This window comes from Pecten maximus, chromosome 10 (assembly GCF_902652985.1).
Source record: "Pecten maximus chromosome 10, xPecMax1.1, whole genome shotgun sequence".
In the NCBI taxonomy this organism is placed as follows: Eukaryota; Metazoa; Mollusca; class Bivalvia; order Pectinida; family Pectinidae; genus Pecten; species Pecten maximus.
Window position 1 is genome coordinate 7,612,745 of NC_047024.1, and position 16,767 is coordinate 7,629,511.

General features: G+C 35.1%; 1 protein-coding gene and 1 long non-coding RNA gene across 2 annotated transcripts in view; both read left to right on the forward strand.

Moving 5' to 3' along the window:
* Positions 1–16,767, forward strand: part of LOC117335429 — a 106,195-nt gene that overhangs the window by 68,134 nt on the left and 21,294 nt on the right. The window contains 7 exon segments of the mRNA XM_033895403.1: positions 8,004–8,070; positions 9,566–9,775; positions 13,301–13,387; positions 13,597–13,775; positions 14,212–14,309; positions 15,491–15,722; positions 16,217–16,333. Of these exon segments, the coding sequence (XP_033751294.1) occupies positions 8,004–8,070; positions 9,566–9,775; positions 13,301–13,387; positions 13,597–13,775; positions 14,212–14,309; positions 15,491–15,722; positions 16,217–16,333 (990 nt within the window).
* On the forward strand, positions 4,233–7,297 carry LOC117335430. Its single transcript, XR_004534402.1, has 3 exons — positions 4,233–5,288; positions 5,434–5,519; positions 5,711–7,297. It is a non-coding gene; the product is annotated as an uncharacterized LOC117335430 (long non-coding RNA).

Sequence of the window (16,767 nt, forward strand, 5' to 3'; positions counted from 1 at the left end):
AAAACCCTTGCTGTGTTATCTGGCACACCTTGCTCTGACCAACAAATAAGAAATATGACTTGGTCTGAAAAAGTTAAACTTGTACAAAAAGATCCAGTGACATGCAGCCGATATTTTGATCATAGGGTTCAAGTATTTATGAATACTGTTTTGAAAAGTGAACATGCTCCAATTGGAAGTGTAACAGACACTTTTCAACGTATAGAATTTCAGAACAGAGGTTCTCCACATGTTCACATGATGATCTGGACTGAAAATGCTCCTAAATACAACATTGATTCAGAAGAAGACATTATTCGATATGTTGATAAATATGTGACGTGTTCTCTTGATGTAGATGATGACATGCAGGAGTTTATCAAAATGCAAGTACACAAACATTCTAAAACTTGCAAGAAAGGTGGCAGATCTGTGTGTAGATTTGGATTTCCACTACCCCCACTTCCAAACACTATGTTATTGGAACCACTTGAAACAGATGTTGATGAATACAGACAGAAATACTCGGAAATTCATGCTAGAATGAATGAATTCAAAGATGGATGTGACATGTCTTATGAAGAGTTTCTAACAGAAGTTGTACAAATTGAAGAGGCAGAGTACATTAAGTGTATAAGAAGTTCACTGAAAGGACCAAAGATATTTTTAAAAAGAGAACCGAAAGAAATGAGAGTAAATTACTACAATACCACAGTACTACAAGCATGGAAAGCAAATCTCGACTTGCAATTTGTTTTAGACCCATATGCCTGTGCAATGTACATTGTATCATACATAAGCAAATCACAAAGAGGTATGAGCACTATGTTAGAACAAGCTTCAAAAGAGGCAGCAGAAGGAAACATGGATCTTAAACGTCAAGTCAGACATATTGGAAACAAATTTCTCAATTTTGTAGAAATAAGTGCCCAAGAAGCATCATATCTTGTACTACAAATGCCCTTGACCCGAGCTTCTCGTGAAGTCGTATTCATTAATACATCGTTACCTAAAGACAGAGTGTTCCTTCTGAAAAGTCAAGAACAACTGAAAGATCTTCCTAAAAACTCTACAGATATTGAATCTGACAATATCATCAAGCGGTATGCAAGGAGACCAAAGAAGCTAGAGAACTATTGCCTGGCTGATTATATTTCTGAGTTGGATGTGAAATACAAAAAACCAAAGCAAAGTTTAGAAAATGATCATAATGATGATGATGATACAGGACATCATTCAGATGAAGGTGACCATTCAGAATCTGAGAGTGATACAGAATTCAATAATGAAAACACAATTATGAAGTTGCGGGGTGGCATTACAATCAGGAAACGCAAGAACCCTAGAATCATTCGATATGTCAGGTATAGCAAAACTACTAATGCTGAAAACCATTACAGAGAAAAAATATTACTGTTTGTACCATGGAGAAATGAAGAGCAAGATTTATTAAGTGGTCATGAATCATATGAAGAACACTTCAACAGCAGACAACAACAGATATTGCCTATTATTGACAAATATGAACATCATGTTGAGGAACTAGACATGGCTAGACATCAGGCAGAGGAAGACATAGTCTCAGAGTTTGATACTGTTGCACCTAACACTGAACAAGTGCAAGCGGAAGATGCAGAACAATCAATTGATCACTCTGAAGAGTTCATTCACTATGTACCACCAGAACCATCACACAGAACAGTAGATATTGGTCAAGACCTAAACCTACCAGAAAGTACAGTATCAGTTGAAACAAGATCAGTACTTTTGCCAGATAATGAATATATGACATTGCTCCGTTCTTTGAACAAAAAGCAAAGGGAATTTTTCAACCATGTCGTGAAATGGATTTCTACAAAAAATGAACCTATCTATGCATTTCTTTCTGGTGGAGCTGGAGTTGGAAAATCAGTCGTTATCCGAGCATTATTCCAAGCATTGCAAAGACAGTTGAACTCGAAAGAAGGTCATGACCCAGACAGCATAAAGATTTTGCTCACAGCTTTTACAGGAAAAGCAGCATACAATATCAATGGTGTAACAATAGCATCAGCATTTCATAAGAAAATGTTTCAGACACAACAACACATGCACAGTGATGAGCTGAATACCTTCAGAACCACATACAAAGATCTCTCTGTCATCATTGTAGATGAAATTTCGATGGTTGGTAATAAGCTGTTTGCTTTCATGCATGAACGCTTAACAGAACTGACAGGCACAAAGCGAGACTTTGGTGGTATAAGTATCATAGCTGTTGGAGACTTATTTCAACTATCACCTGTTGCAGACTCGTGGATCTTTAATGATTTGAAGATAGGTTTAGCAAGGAACTTGTGGAAAGAACATTTTCAACTATTTGAACTTGAAGAAATCATGAGACAGAAAGATGATTTACAATTTGCTCAGATGTTAAACAGGTTGAGATTAAATGAACTCTTACCAGAGGACAGAGATCTTATTAAATCCCACACCATTACACCTGCATCACCTACTTATCCAAAAAATGCCTTGCACTTATTTACTGAAAATAAGCGAGTTGATTATTTCAACAGCGAGTTGATACAAGACCTAGTCACCACAAAGGTGAATGTGCCAGCTCATACAGATGTTATTGCCCCTTCAAATATAAGCAAGCAATCAAAACTTCACTTGATAAAAGAAATGAATAAGCAAGAAAATCACAGCAAAACTGGAAACTTACCTAGCTTGCTTAAACTTGCAGAAGAAATGTTATATGATGTGACGGTGAACGTGGATGTAAAAGATGGATTAACAAATGGAGCTTCAGGCATTGTAAAACACATTGAATTCAAAGAAATGAACCATGAAAGACCTGGCATTATATGGATACTTTTCACTGATGAAAACATTGGATCTAAAAGGAGAACAAAATACAAAGATCTATATCATAGAGGAATCAATAGGTTGTGGACACCAATGTTTGAAACGAAACGGACATTTTTAAACAATAGAAAAACTTATGAAAGAACACAGTTTCCTCTAGCCCCATCTGCTGCCAAAACTGTACATAAAGCACAAGGTACCACTGTTGATGAACTGGTAGTTGACCTGAGGTCCAATTACAAAGCTCCACATATCCACTATGTTGCATTGTCACGAGTTAGAACATTATCAAATCTATACATCCTTGATTTCAACGACAAGGCATTAACAGTTGACAAAAATGTACATGTGGAAATGGACAGACTCCGTAAGATACCTATGCATTTGTGCTATATTCCATTATACAACATTGCCAATGCGCATGTGAAACTCTTATTCAACAATGCAAGGTCGTTGCACAAACACATAGATGATGTAAGACATGAACCAAACATTCAAAGTGCAGATATCATTGGAATTTGTGAATCACGACTTGTTGATACAGACAGACAGGAATGTTATGATTTACCCGGCTTTTCTGCACACAGACTGGATGAAGATCATAATGGCAAAACAAGGCCAAACCATGGACTAGTTGTGTATGTAAAGCATGGAATTACTGTGGACAGAGTACACCCCCATAGATATGATGGAATTGAATCCATGACCATCCATGCAAAAGTCAAGGAAACGGAGATTCAAGTTGTCTACCTTTATAAAACACCAAAACTTGGTATGCAGTCATTTTTGAAAGCTTTAACAGACCACATAAAACCATGCATTGATAGAAATAGATCACTTTTTATTCTTGGTGACTTTAACATCAATCTTCTGGACATATCGGATGCCTTTTTGCGATTTATGCGAAGCGAATTCTCATGCAAACAAGTAATTACAGAGCCAACAACATGTTATGGAACACTACTCGATCATATCTATACTACAGAGACTGGAGTACAGACAGGAGTTATTCCAACATATTGGTCTGATCATTCTCTCACTTTCTGCATGAAACAATTTTAGATTCATTTGTAACACAATGCAATCAAAATGAAGATGCAATGTAAAGCCTGCAACATAGAATTACAATGTTTATCGGAGAAGGGTCCTTTGTTAATAAGTAATAACCAAACGAAAATCCTGACAGATCAATTACTGAACTAGCAGAATTTAAGTTAAATACATATTAAACCAAACAAAAACCTAATACAGATCAATTACTGAACTAGCAGAATTTAAGTTAAATACATACTAAACCAAACAAAACCTAAGACAATCTATTACTCCAAACAAAACCTAATACAGATCTATTACTGAACTAGCAGAATTTAAGTTAAATACATATTAAACCAAACAAAAACCTAATACAGATCTACGCTGAACTAGCAGAATTTTACTTGAATACATAACATAGCGAAACAGACCTTGCAATATCAACCAAAACAAACTCATATTTACAAAACAGTCTACTCATCAAAATTATGAAACCGTTTTGATATTGAAGATTGTCCTAAACTGAGACATGAGCATTTAAGAAACTTAAAACAAATTTACAGATAAACAACCATGCCCATGTGACATATTATTAATGTAGTGATTGTGTGCTTAAATATGGTATTTGTACCATATTTAATCACATACTAGAAACTACCCCCACTGGCTAAATAGCTGTGGGGAGAGCACATTTTTTTTATATTGTTACATCAATGTATTTTTAGTTGTGTGCTTCCTGTATCTGATATTATATGTAAATTAATTGATGTACAAAGTCTGATGACCTTTTAAGCATTGTATAGATTTACCCACTTGCTTTACTCAAACTTGACTCATACTTTTTTTTCCAGAAATCATTACGTTCCAGTATGCAAGTAAAATGTTAGTGTTTTTGAAATCAATCAAATATTGAATTCTATGGAACTAGTATGAATTTGTGATCAGATACGAACATTCAACTTACTGTTCTTTCTTTAAGTTAGTCACTTGCTTATATCACACCAATGACTCTCATGTATTGTTAAATATTTGCCAGAAAATTTGTTAACACTTGAAAACTTACTTTAAATGATTTTGATGTGTATGACCTGTCATGCATCGGATACTTAATTAGAGCGATTGCAAAAGATGCATGTTTACAACTTTGATTCAAGGACTTACCTGAAAAGTGTATCACTGGACCTGAAAAGTGTATCACTGGAAATATCAATTAACTGACATTTGATACAACAAAGTGCGGATGAATAATGAAACTGATCAACAAAAAGGAACCACAACAAAGTGCTAATGAATATCAAGAAAATAAACAAAAACTTCAAAACTACACAAGACATTTGAAAATACTGGGGTATTGGACAATCGTTTCCTCCATGTAACTACCACCAATGATCAGATCCTTTGTACTGGCCACAGACCTAAATCACTATCAGGTAATGCCAATATGTTCTTTGTTCACCAATTGTTGATTTTGTATTTCTATCATCAATCAATTATTGAAATTTTTGTGTTATTACAAGTTTGCGTTGTAGTTATCTATTTACTGCTCAATACTGAACCAGTTCATATCAATTTCAGGAATAGAACAGACCAACCAATATGAAAATAAAACACAACAGTAGTATGTAGACAGATTCCAGACACAGACAACAGTTTTCTAAGACGTAAGTTATTTTCCAAGGAATTATATTGCTTTCAGTAAACATGTATACATTGCAGACACATGCTAAATATGTGTTACAACCCTTTTTATTAAGTTTTTTATGTGTGAAACAAATTTATTTAAATGTTCCATTTGATATTTTTGCCAATTCAAACTATATTTTTGCCAATTCAAACTTTTCTCTCATTACAGGTACATCCCTACACGCAATCCACATCAAATCACTCTTGGACTTGATCAATTTATCCAGTTGTGTTCTGCAAGACCAAACAACTCCTCATGTCGGTTTCAATTCATCTCTAATTGTACAATGCAAACATTACTATTCTACATGTAGATCACAAAATTAAGTTTAGATTTGTGCTACACCATGTTATGAACAACAGCTGCAATATTTCATATATCACTGCTGTTGTATTTGAACAATAAGACCATGTGTTTTCATTATTTGGTCTCAATTTTAATTCAAGCTGGACTACAACAAAATGTTTCAGCTGTATGCTGTTATTCATACCATTCACTTAAATTGTGTGCTTTATATTGTGTAGGTGTATATAAAAAGATTTCTTGAATATCTGTTTAACTCAGTTAGTCACTTAGAATATTTGCAAATAAGCCTCTGCCATTTGGAGTAAGACTTAAAACAAGAATGTGATAAAAGCACATGATTGATGTCTTCAGCAACTCATGATTCTCAGCAAATTAATGTTGATTTATTGTAACAGGTAAGTATCTGAAAGTGGGGTCACTGGCATGGCAGTAAATGCCTGTAAACCCTTTCTTTCCATGTCATGTTGCTCAAATAGCTGAAGAACATGGAGTAATTTCATGATGATATATCAGGTGCGCATGGTCTAGTTCCATGGCATGCCTTGTATATTTTTTGGTGTGTCATTAAAAACGACTTAACTGATTTATAAAACTTTTTTAAACAACTTAAACTATATTGTCAATTTCATGCAAATTGACTCATATGTGCTCAGTGTGGCATTAGACAAGATGATAATATTCATATTGTGTTTATATGGCAAATTGAGCCATACACTTTCCATGAAGTATGTACATCATAGGTATAGTTCTGTACACCTATCGTACAATCTTGTGCTAAATATGCCTATGAAACATCACATTATATCATTGTTCATTCACTAATTGCCAATTTTATTTATAATTTTATTACATTATTTTAATGGTAAATAAATATTTATTGTGTATATAATAATATCATGGTTGTTTTTCCTATTAAACTCTTACCTTTGAAACCAATACGGACCATCATTTTCTTGACGAATGTTTGTAAAACACACACAATACTAAAGATTGTCAGTGCTCTATTGGATTCATTCATTGAAGTAATCTTATCATTCATCACAGTGGTCCATAATATCTCAAGCAAGTTTGAAATTCAAAGAAAACACTTCAAGGTCAATAATATTCTACAGAAATATATATGTGAATCATTTTAATGTAATAGCAACAGGTGCCATACAACACACAAATTGCTTCAATACCTGCAATCTTTAGTATTTTGTGTGTTTTACTTCAATACTTCCTCGGAGATAGCGATAACAAACTTCAATTGTCAAAATCCAAGATGACTGCCTGTCGGCCATGTTGTTTTCCAACTGAACCCGAAATAAAAATAGGCATAACTAGACAGAAAGCCATTATTGATACATTTTATATACATGTATAGGTTCCCCTTGTTTGAAAAGTACTGGAAGGATGTTTCTCATTTTACACAAATTAGTAAGACGAAGGGAAAAGTAGAGAAAAGTAGAGAAAAGATCAATCTGACATAGAACCTACAAAGATCATTCAATGGTGGGCGCCAAGATCCCTCTGGGATCTCTTGTTAGGCCTTAACTTGAATACTTATGGGAGCTCTTCTAAAGGCCGGTTGTAAACCAAAGGTTGAACTAATGCACCTTAATTTCTACAACAGTTACTGTACATGTATCTAGAGAGCTGAAGAGGTTACACTCCCATCAGCTGAGCTGGTGACCTATACCCTCCACTTTCACATACAGAGGGAACTGAATGCAGTTGTACTATAATGCATGAACCATGAACCATATGTCTGGATGTTGATAGTTGGTCAAGGTTATTTTATTGTTATCTATCTGACAAGATTGAAGCTACATTGTACTTCCTTTTGCCCATATTTTTTATCCATATAGAAATTAGTGGAACTGTGAGTTGGGGAGTACAAATGAAATTCCATCAAATTGAAGCTCAGTCTTTTTGTTCAATTTCTGTATCAATCGTTGTTTATCACTCATATTTGCTTTCAATTTAAATCAGCGTGATAAAAAATGATTCCATGTATATGGTTTGATCAGCCATAAAGACCCAAAATGTAATTTGTATTGTAAAAATAAAAAAATGTTTTTCCTTCAAATAGGTTTTAACACTTAAATGAAAATTACCTGGTGTATTTAAATGTGTAGAAATCTATTTAAACAACCTGCTTTAATTATTTCAGTGGCTGCTGGTAATTCCTCAGGATCTGCCAGTGACTGGATATTACCTATAACCTATTATGACTTCAGGTAAGTCAGTGACTGGATATTACCTATAACCTATTGTGACTTCAGGTAAGTCAGTGACTGGATATTATCCTATTATGACTTCAGGTAAGTCAGTGACTGGATATTACCTATAATCTTTATGACTTCAGGTAAGTCTGTTACTGGATATTACCTGTAACCTATTATGACTTCAGGTAAGTCAGTGACTAGATATTACCTGTAACCTATTATGACTTCAGGTAAGTCTGTTACTGGATATTACCTGTAACCTATTATGACTTCAGGTAAGTCAGTGACTAGATATTACCTATAATCTTTATGACTTCAGGTAAGTCTGTTACTGGATATTACCTGTAACCTATTATGACTTCAGGTAAGTTAGTGACTAGATATTACATGTAACCTATTATGACTTCAGGTAAGTCATTGACTGGATATTACCTGTAACCTATTATGACTTCAGGTAAGTCAGTGACTTGATATTACCTTTAACCTATTATGACTTCAGGTAAGTCAATGACTGGATATTACCTATAACCTATTGTGACTTCAGGTAAGTCAGTGACTGGATATTATCCTATTATGACTTCAGGTAAGTCAGTGACTGGATATTACCTTTAACCTATTATGACTTCAGGTAAGTCAATGACTGGATATTACCTATAACCTATTGTGACTTCAGGTAAGTCAGTGACTGGATATTATCCTATTATGACTTCAGGTAAGTCAGTGACTGGATATTATCTATAATCTTTATGACTTCAGGTAAGTCAGTTACTGGATATTACCTGTAACCTATTATGACTTCAGGTAAGTCAGTGACTAGATATTACCTATAATCTTTATGACTTCAGGTAAGTCAGTTACTGGATATTACTTGTAACCTATTATGACTTCAGGTAAGTCAGTGACTGGATATTACTTGTAACCTATTATGACTTCAGGTAAGTCAGTGACTGGATAATACCTGTAACCTATTATGACTTCAGGTAATTATAAGTCAGTGACTGGATATTACCTGTAACCTATTAGGACTTCAGGTAAGTCAGTGACTAGATATTACCTATAATCTTTATGACTTCAGGTAAGTCAGTGACTTGATATTACCTGTAACCTATCATGACTTCAGGTAAGTCAGTGACTGGATATTACCTGTAACCTATTATGACTTCAGGTAAGTCAGTGACTGGATATGACCTATAGCCTTTATGACTAGGTAAGTCGGGACATGTACATATCATGTCAGATAGAATGTGTTCCTAAAGATCCCGGTGTGGGTTATCATCAGTGGTAGAATTTTATACTGTAAAAAGTATTTCAACTGCTCTGACTGCATGGGTATGTTCTTTAAATATATTTTATGATTACCACAAAAGTTATTTAACGAGACTTCATTGGTTGTTTGTATGTCTATAAAAACTTCATGCTTTATTTTTCTCTTGTAGTCAAACTCCCATAAAATTCTCTGGCCAATAATAATGATATGTACATAATGAAAATTTTCTTTTGATTTCAGCACAGCCCATGTTGACTTTACAGGATATGAGAGCACAGTAATTTCTCAGCCAACCTATGTTCCGAGTCCCTATGGCGGTTGGTTAATGCGCTCAAGTACGCCTAGCACCGATACCTTTTCTGAATGGTTTGTCAGCAAATCTGGAACCAACCATGAATTTGATAACAACATCACATTGACTCTCATTGTCGCGTCCCCTCCCACTCACAGGTAAATTGTACATCTGTACTCCAACCATCAATACAGAGTAAGAATGGAAAAAAATGTATTCAGATATATGTAATGTATTGTAAGCATGTGTTATATTCATTTATATATTATAAGGGACATATTTACGTCATTCATAATATGTACCCCCCTACCAAAAGGTATGCAGATATTTTTATTCCTGCGTAAAATGTACCACTTTTGCATAAAAAGTAACCCCCCCCCCCCCCCCCCCCCCCCCCCCACCAAAAATCTTAGATTTTAACCATCAATCTAAAATAGTGAAGATGATGAATGTTTCTGACCCCACTCCACCCGGGGGCCAAAAAAAAAGTTGTTTTTTTCTTTTGCCCCAACTTTCAAATATGACTTGGGATCTTCACTATTTCAGACTAATAAAGTCAAAATTAAAGATTTTTGATAGAGGGTGGTGGTACTTATGGTTATTGAACATATCAAATATTTGCCAACAATTTTTTTTAGCATAAATATGGACACAATTACATACTTGACATGTATACCATTATATATAGTTATTGAATAATGCTTCCTGTCTGTTTGCGCCTGCATCACAAACATATTCATTAGCATTAAATGACGAAGCCAGGGAGGGGTGTGTATATTAATTGAGGCAGAGCCATGGTATTTAGGACTCACACAACTAAATATTTTACTATATATTATTACTGGTGACTCTATTCACTCAATTGCTCATTTTAAATTCAAATGATATGAAATTTATCTCAAAATGAAGTTTGAAGTTTTCACTTCCTGAGATATGATGTTAAAGTTTAGGTTTAATAGCATATAAGAGCATATGGTACTCAAAAGACAGTAACCCCAATATTTATACATGACTGTCGTGAGGGCAAGCAACGAAACCCCAATATTTACAGTGGACTGGGGAACCCTCACGTGGAGTATTCCCACTTTTTTTCACCTGTAGTCCTACATCATTCTGTTTTCAGTAGGAGTGTATATTTTTAGCCCACCATCATCAGATGGTGGGCTATTCAAATCGCCCTGCGTCCGTGGTCCGTCGTCCGTCCGTCCCTCCGTCCGTCCGTCCGTCCCTCCGTCCGTCCCTCCGTCCGTAAACAATTCTTGTTATCGCGAATCCTCAGAAAGTACTGAAGGGATCTTTCTCAAATTTCATATGTAGGTTCCCCTTGGTGCCTAGTTATGCATATTACATTTTGAGACCAATCGGAAAACAACATGGCCGACAGGCAGCCATCTTGGATTTTGACAATTGAAGTTTGTTATCGCTATTTCTCAGAAAGTACTGAAGGGATCTCTCTCAAATTTCATATGTAGGTTCCCCTTGGTGCCTAGTTATGCATATTGCATTTTGAGACAAATCGGAAAACAACATGGCCGACAGGCAGCCATCTTGGATTTTGACAATTGAAGTTTGTTATCGCGAATCCTCAGAAAGTACTGAAGGGATCTTTCTCAAATTTCATATGTAGGTTCCCCTTGGTGCCTAGTTATGCATATTGCATTTTGAGACCAATCGGAAAACAACATGGCCGACAGGCAGCCATCTTGGATTTTGACAATTGAAGTTTGTTATCACTATTTCTCAGAAAGTACTGAAGGGATCTTTCTCAAATTTCATATGTAGGTTCCCCTTGGTGCCTAGTTATGCATATTGCATTTTGAGACAAATCAGAAAACAACATGGCCGACAGGCAGCCATCTTGGATTTTGACAATTGAAGTTTGTTATCGCTATTTCTCAGAAAGTACTGAAGGGATCTCTCTCAAATTTCATATGTAGGTTCCCCTTGGTGCCTAGTTATGCATATTGCATTTTGAGACCAATCAGAAAACAACATGGCCGACAGGCAGCCATCTTGGACTTTGACAATTGAAGTTTGTTATCGCTATTTCTCAGAAAGTACTGAAGGGATCTCTCTCAAATTTCATATTTAGGTTCCGCTTGGTGCCTAGTTATGCATATTACATTTTGAGACAAATCGGAAAACAACATGGCCGACAGGCAGCCATCTTGGATTTTGACAATTGAAGTTTGCGAAATATGGTGGTAACATCCTTTGGAGGTGTCCTATATTGTTATTGAAACGACTATGTACAACCTGGGCCTGAGGCAGGCCCATGGATTTGTGAATAGTTTGTTTAATCCTATTCTCAAGCTAAATCTTTGTGCATTACAACCCAATTTGATTGACATATTAGGTGACAATCATATTTTATGAACAGGTTTGACCCTGGGGAAAAGATGGGCAAAGAGTGCTTAGTTAACATTTCTTAAAAATGCAATTCTCCTTAATGCTTTATTGATTACAACCATATTTATATGAAACATCATTGGGAAAGCATCCTAATTGTTAATGAGTCGTTGACCATGGGCAGAGGGGCATCCAAAAATGGGAATGCTAAAATTTGCTTATGATGCCTCTTTGGACAGTAATGGATAAACACAAATTGATTAAACATAATGGCTGCGTAATATTATGTATAATGTGATGGTGTTATCGCTATTTCTCAGAAAGTACTGAAGGGATCTTTCTCAAATTTCATACGTAGGTTCCTCTTGTTGCCTATTTATGCATATTGCATTTTGAGACCAATCGGAAAACAACCTGGCCGACAGGCAGCCATCTTGGATTTTGACAATTGAAGTTTGTTATCGCTATTTCTCAGAAAGTACTGAAGGGATCTTTCTCAAATTTCATACATACGTTCCCCTCAGTGCCTTGTTATGCATATTGCATTTTGAGACCAATCAGAAAACAACATGGCTGACAGGTAGCCATCTTGGATATTGACAATTGAAGTTTGTTATCGCTATTTCTCAGAAAGTACTGAAGGGATCTTTCTCAAATTTCATATGTAGGTTCCCCTTGGTGCCTAGTTATGCATATTGCATTTTGAAACTAATCAGAAAACAACATGGCCGACAGGCAGCCATCTTGGATTTTGACAATTGAAGTTTGTTATCGCTATTTCTCAGAAAGCACTCAAGGGATCTTTCTCAAATTTCATATGTAGGTTCCCCTCAGTGCCTAGTTTTGCATATTGGGACCAATCCAAAAACAACATGGTCGACAGACAGCCATTATCGCTAAATCTTAAATTTTATATATAGCTTCCCCTTGTTTGAAAAGTACTAGCTATAGAGGGCTGTTTCTGAATTTACACAAATTAGTAAGACTTAGAAGAAGGGAAAAGTAGAGAAAAGATCAATCTGACATGGAACCTATGAAGATCATTCAATGGTGGGCGCCAAGATCCCTCTGGGATCTCTTGTTGTTTTTTCAAGTCTTAAGACATGACTCTTTATTCTCGTATATAGGAAGTACCTATTCCATATTTGAATTATTCAAGAAAATAGCTACAAACCTCAGAAACACATTTTGGCATTAGGGACATGGTTCTGGTGAAACAGCAGCTGATTTAGTTAATGTGAGTCCTTTATAATTAGATAGTGTAAATCGTCCTCACTAGTACACCTTATCATTAATCCATTTATAATTATAATCATTTGTAATTCATGTTTTAGGTTTATTTCGGACAAATTTTACCCAGTAGATGGAACAGGCTTCGGTAATAATGAAAAAGATTGTCTAGGTGAAGACCACAACTTGGGGTGAGTTGACAATAATTATCATAATGAAAGTTTATAATTTATTGTCTGCACATTCTGATAAAACTGATGATTGCCAATAAACTGAGTTCCCGAATTCTTATAAATATGTAGTAGCTAATGTTCTGTTAAGTTGATATTCAAAATCATTCTTTAACGCCATTTTCTGTTAAAATGGCTTATAATTTTTTTTTTTTTTTTTTTTTTTACAGTTTTACATCAGCAGTTCGATCTGGCTTTGTGTACCAAGGGAACGAGAATATTGCTGTAGGAGGTGGGGATGATATGTGGGTTTACCTCAATGGTGTCCTTGTCCTGGAGGTCACAGCAAGAGGGGAGGGTGCAAACATACCCTGTAAGAAAATCGACATATCAGCTGCCTCAGCTTCAGGTAATTAATTTACTCTTAAAGCTTTTAGTATTTTTAAATCTTTTCTAGAATGTTACAAGATAACATTAATATCATAACAATAAATCAAAAGTCTTTGAAATTTTTCTTAACATTTTAGGAATTACATATTTCTGTAAATTATATCCATATACCCTAATTCATAGTAAAAAGTGAGACATTTTTAGTGACCTTTTGTCTGTAAATGTTTAAGAAAATTGGGTTTAATTAGTTCAGTGAAATCATCCACATACCATTGGTGTCATATTTGAATTTTTCAATAAATACATGTACTATTTGCAATGTATGTTAACCCAGCTGATATGAAAATGTAAAATATATATATTAACTATAGTATTAATACAATATTGTATGTTTTAGATATTTTAACATTACAGATTTGATAACATTGTAAGAGTTTAATGCTTGATCCCACCAGGTGGAGCCACCCTGACTCCCCAGTCTGGGTACGTGGTGAACAGTCAGTGTATAGTATCGGCCACAGAGATCAATGATAATGTGACACTGGACCTTGATGTAAGAGACAAGAATATATTAATCTAAGTAGTCCTGTTTAATAAAATAAAAATGATTTCATTTGAATATCTGTTAAAACATTGTATAGCCATGACTGGAGCTTGCATGTGTCATATTTTATACATTAGACTCAATTTCTGCATGTACATTTTATGTAGCCATAATTACATATAAGATTTTAAGATTTCGTACTACCACCATCAGGTTCATGATGTCGGAGCATATACCTTGTAATGTCTATCCATATGACACTCTTTGGTTTTACAGACGTAATAATATCGTTAAGACAATGAATTTTCCATGAAGAGTTGGTTTGTTGTAAACATGGTGTTCAATTCTATAATCTTGTGTCTCTTGTGTAAGGGACCGCAGTGGCCGAGTGGTTAAGGTGTCCCGACACTTTAACACTAGCCCTCCACCTCTGGGTTGCGAGTTCGAAACCTACGTGGGGCAGCTTGCCAGGTTACCTGACCGTAGGCCGTTTTTTTTTTTCTCCGGGTACTCCGGCTTTCCTCTACCTCCAAACCTGGCATGTCCTTAAATGACCCTGGCTGTTAATAGGACGTTAAACAAAAACAAACCAAAAGTATTTGTTTATTTGGTAGCTAAGCTCACAGACGGTACATATTGTATTGTTTGTTCTTAATTTTTTGGACGAGACACTTAATTAACGCCAGCTTAGAATGGATAGCATGTTACAGGCTTCTTGTGATGTTGTTTAGTGAGGTAGTTACAAGCTGCTACGAAACAACCTCACCTCAAATTTACCCTGACTGCACTTCACAGGATAATCAATCCAGCAATATTTTTTTTTCAGTTTCTTAATCATATATTAACTCCAATATAATATAACTCAAATACTTTCCAGATCAAAATCTATATCTACATGTATATACATGTACTTAAACTATCTCTGAGACTAATTCTTCTGTGTATAATTGATGTAAAATTGACCGTTTTAGGTTGGGGAGAGATACCACTTTTCTGTATATATTTGTTACGATGTTGACTGTTTTAGGTTGAGGAGAGATACCACTTTTCTGTATATCTTTGTTACGATGTTGACTGTTTTAGGTTGCGGAGAGATATACCACTTTTCTGTATATATTTGTTACGATGTTGACTGTTTTATGTTGGGGAGAGATACCACTTTTCTGTATATATTTGTTACGATGTTTTAGGTTGGGGAGAGATACCACTTTTCTGTGTTCCATGTTGAGAGACTACAGTGTGCTTCCAGTTTGTTCATCAACACTGAAAACTTTGAATTTATTGTGAATCCTGAAGACGAGCCTCCTCGAGATTATGTCATCAGTTTCGATGAGGATTATCATCTTAATGGCATCATACAGCAAGTGGTTTTATCTGACGTATTCTCCGTAGGTCCACCATTTACTGTAGATATCATCAGAGGTAAACATCTATATAATTATCTGACGTATTCTCCGTAGGTCCACCATTTACTGTAGATATCATCAGAGGTAAAACATCTATAGAATTATCCTGCTGAAATGATCTAAAGTCAAATTAGCCTTTATTTTATACAATTATATTGCATTGTCTGATTGCACAACAAATATCTGGAAAATTTGGTAATTAATATTCTTATTATATATTTTTGTGCCTTTGCAGGTCATGCAATCTGAGCAATATTTTAGATATTTAATGCTGTTAAAAGTTCAATACAAATTTCATGTTTACGTCATACATATCACATTTTGAAGAAAACTTGATTGGTTAGTTTCATCATATAACTAAACAATATATAAATTGTCATGATTTATTGAATATTACGTTTGCTTTTCGATCATGTCTTCTATAATAATATGCAAACGTGTTATATTCGATTAATATGCAAATTTTTGATAATATCAGATATTACATTTTTTGTTATGATGAATATACAGGTAATGAGGCTAGACATTTTACAATGGTGGACAATGATGCTGGAAACCAGGCAGCTGCTGTAGCGCCATCAGTTGTCGCTCCAAACTTCACTACCATTGACGGAATCCAATTTGTTGGTAAGATATTGGCTGCAGATTTTATACAAATCGACAATCATTTAGCCATATTGTGCATTGTAAAAGTATGTTGTGTTACTCTTCAACTGGTGAGTAACATTCAGAGTGACTTGTCATGCTCGGCTTTCTGTACATATTACAGGGAGTTATATGGGGAGTCTGGGTAGGTTAGTAAATGTTAAAGAATGTCATTATCCAGATTATAACTGGAGAAATGGTCATCACATCCCAGGGACATGTACCTATATATATATGATTATCTTTTGCAGGATTTACATTTTCATTTTGATTCAGAAGAAGAGTACAATACTAAGGTTCTGTATGTATGTAGTATTAAAAACATTTCAACAATTTATCAGGGGATCACAGCCATCTAAGAAGGATGAAACACCTTTTTAAATTACAAAACTAGAGTCAAACATCTAATTTGGTCA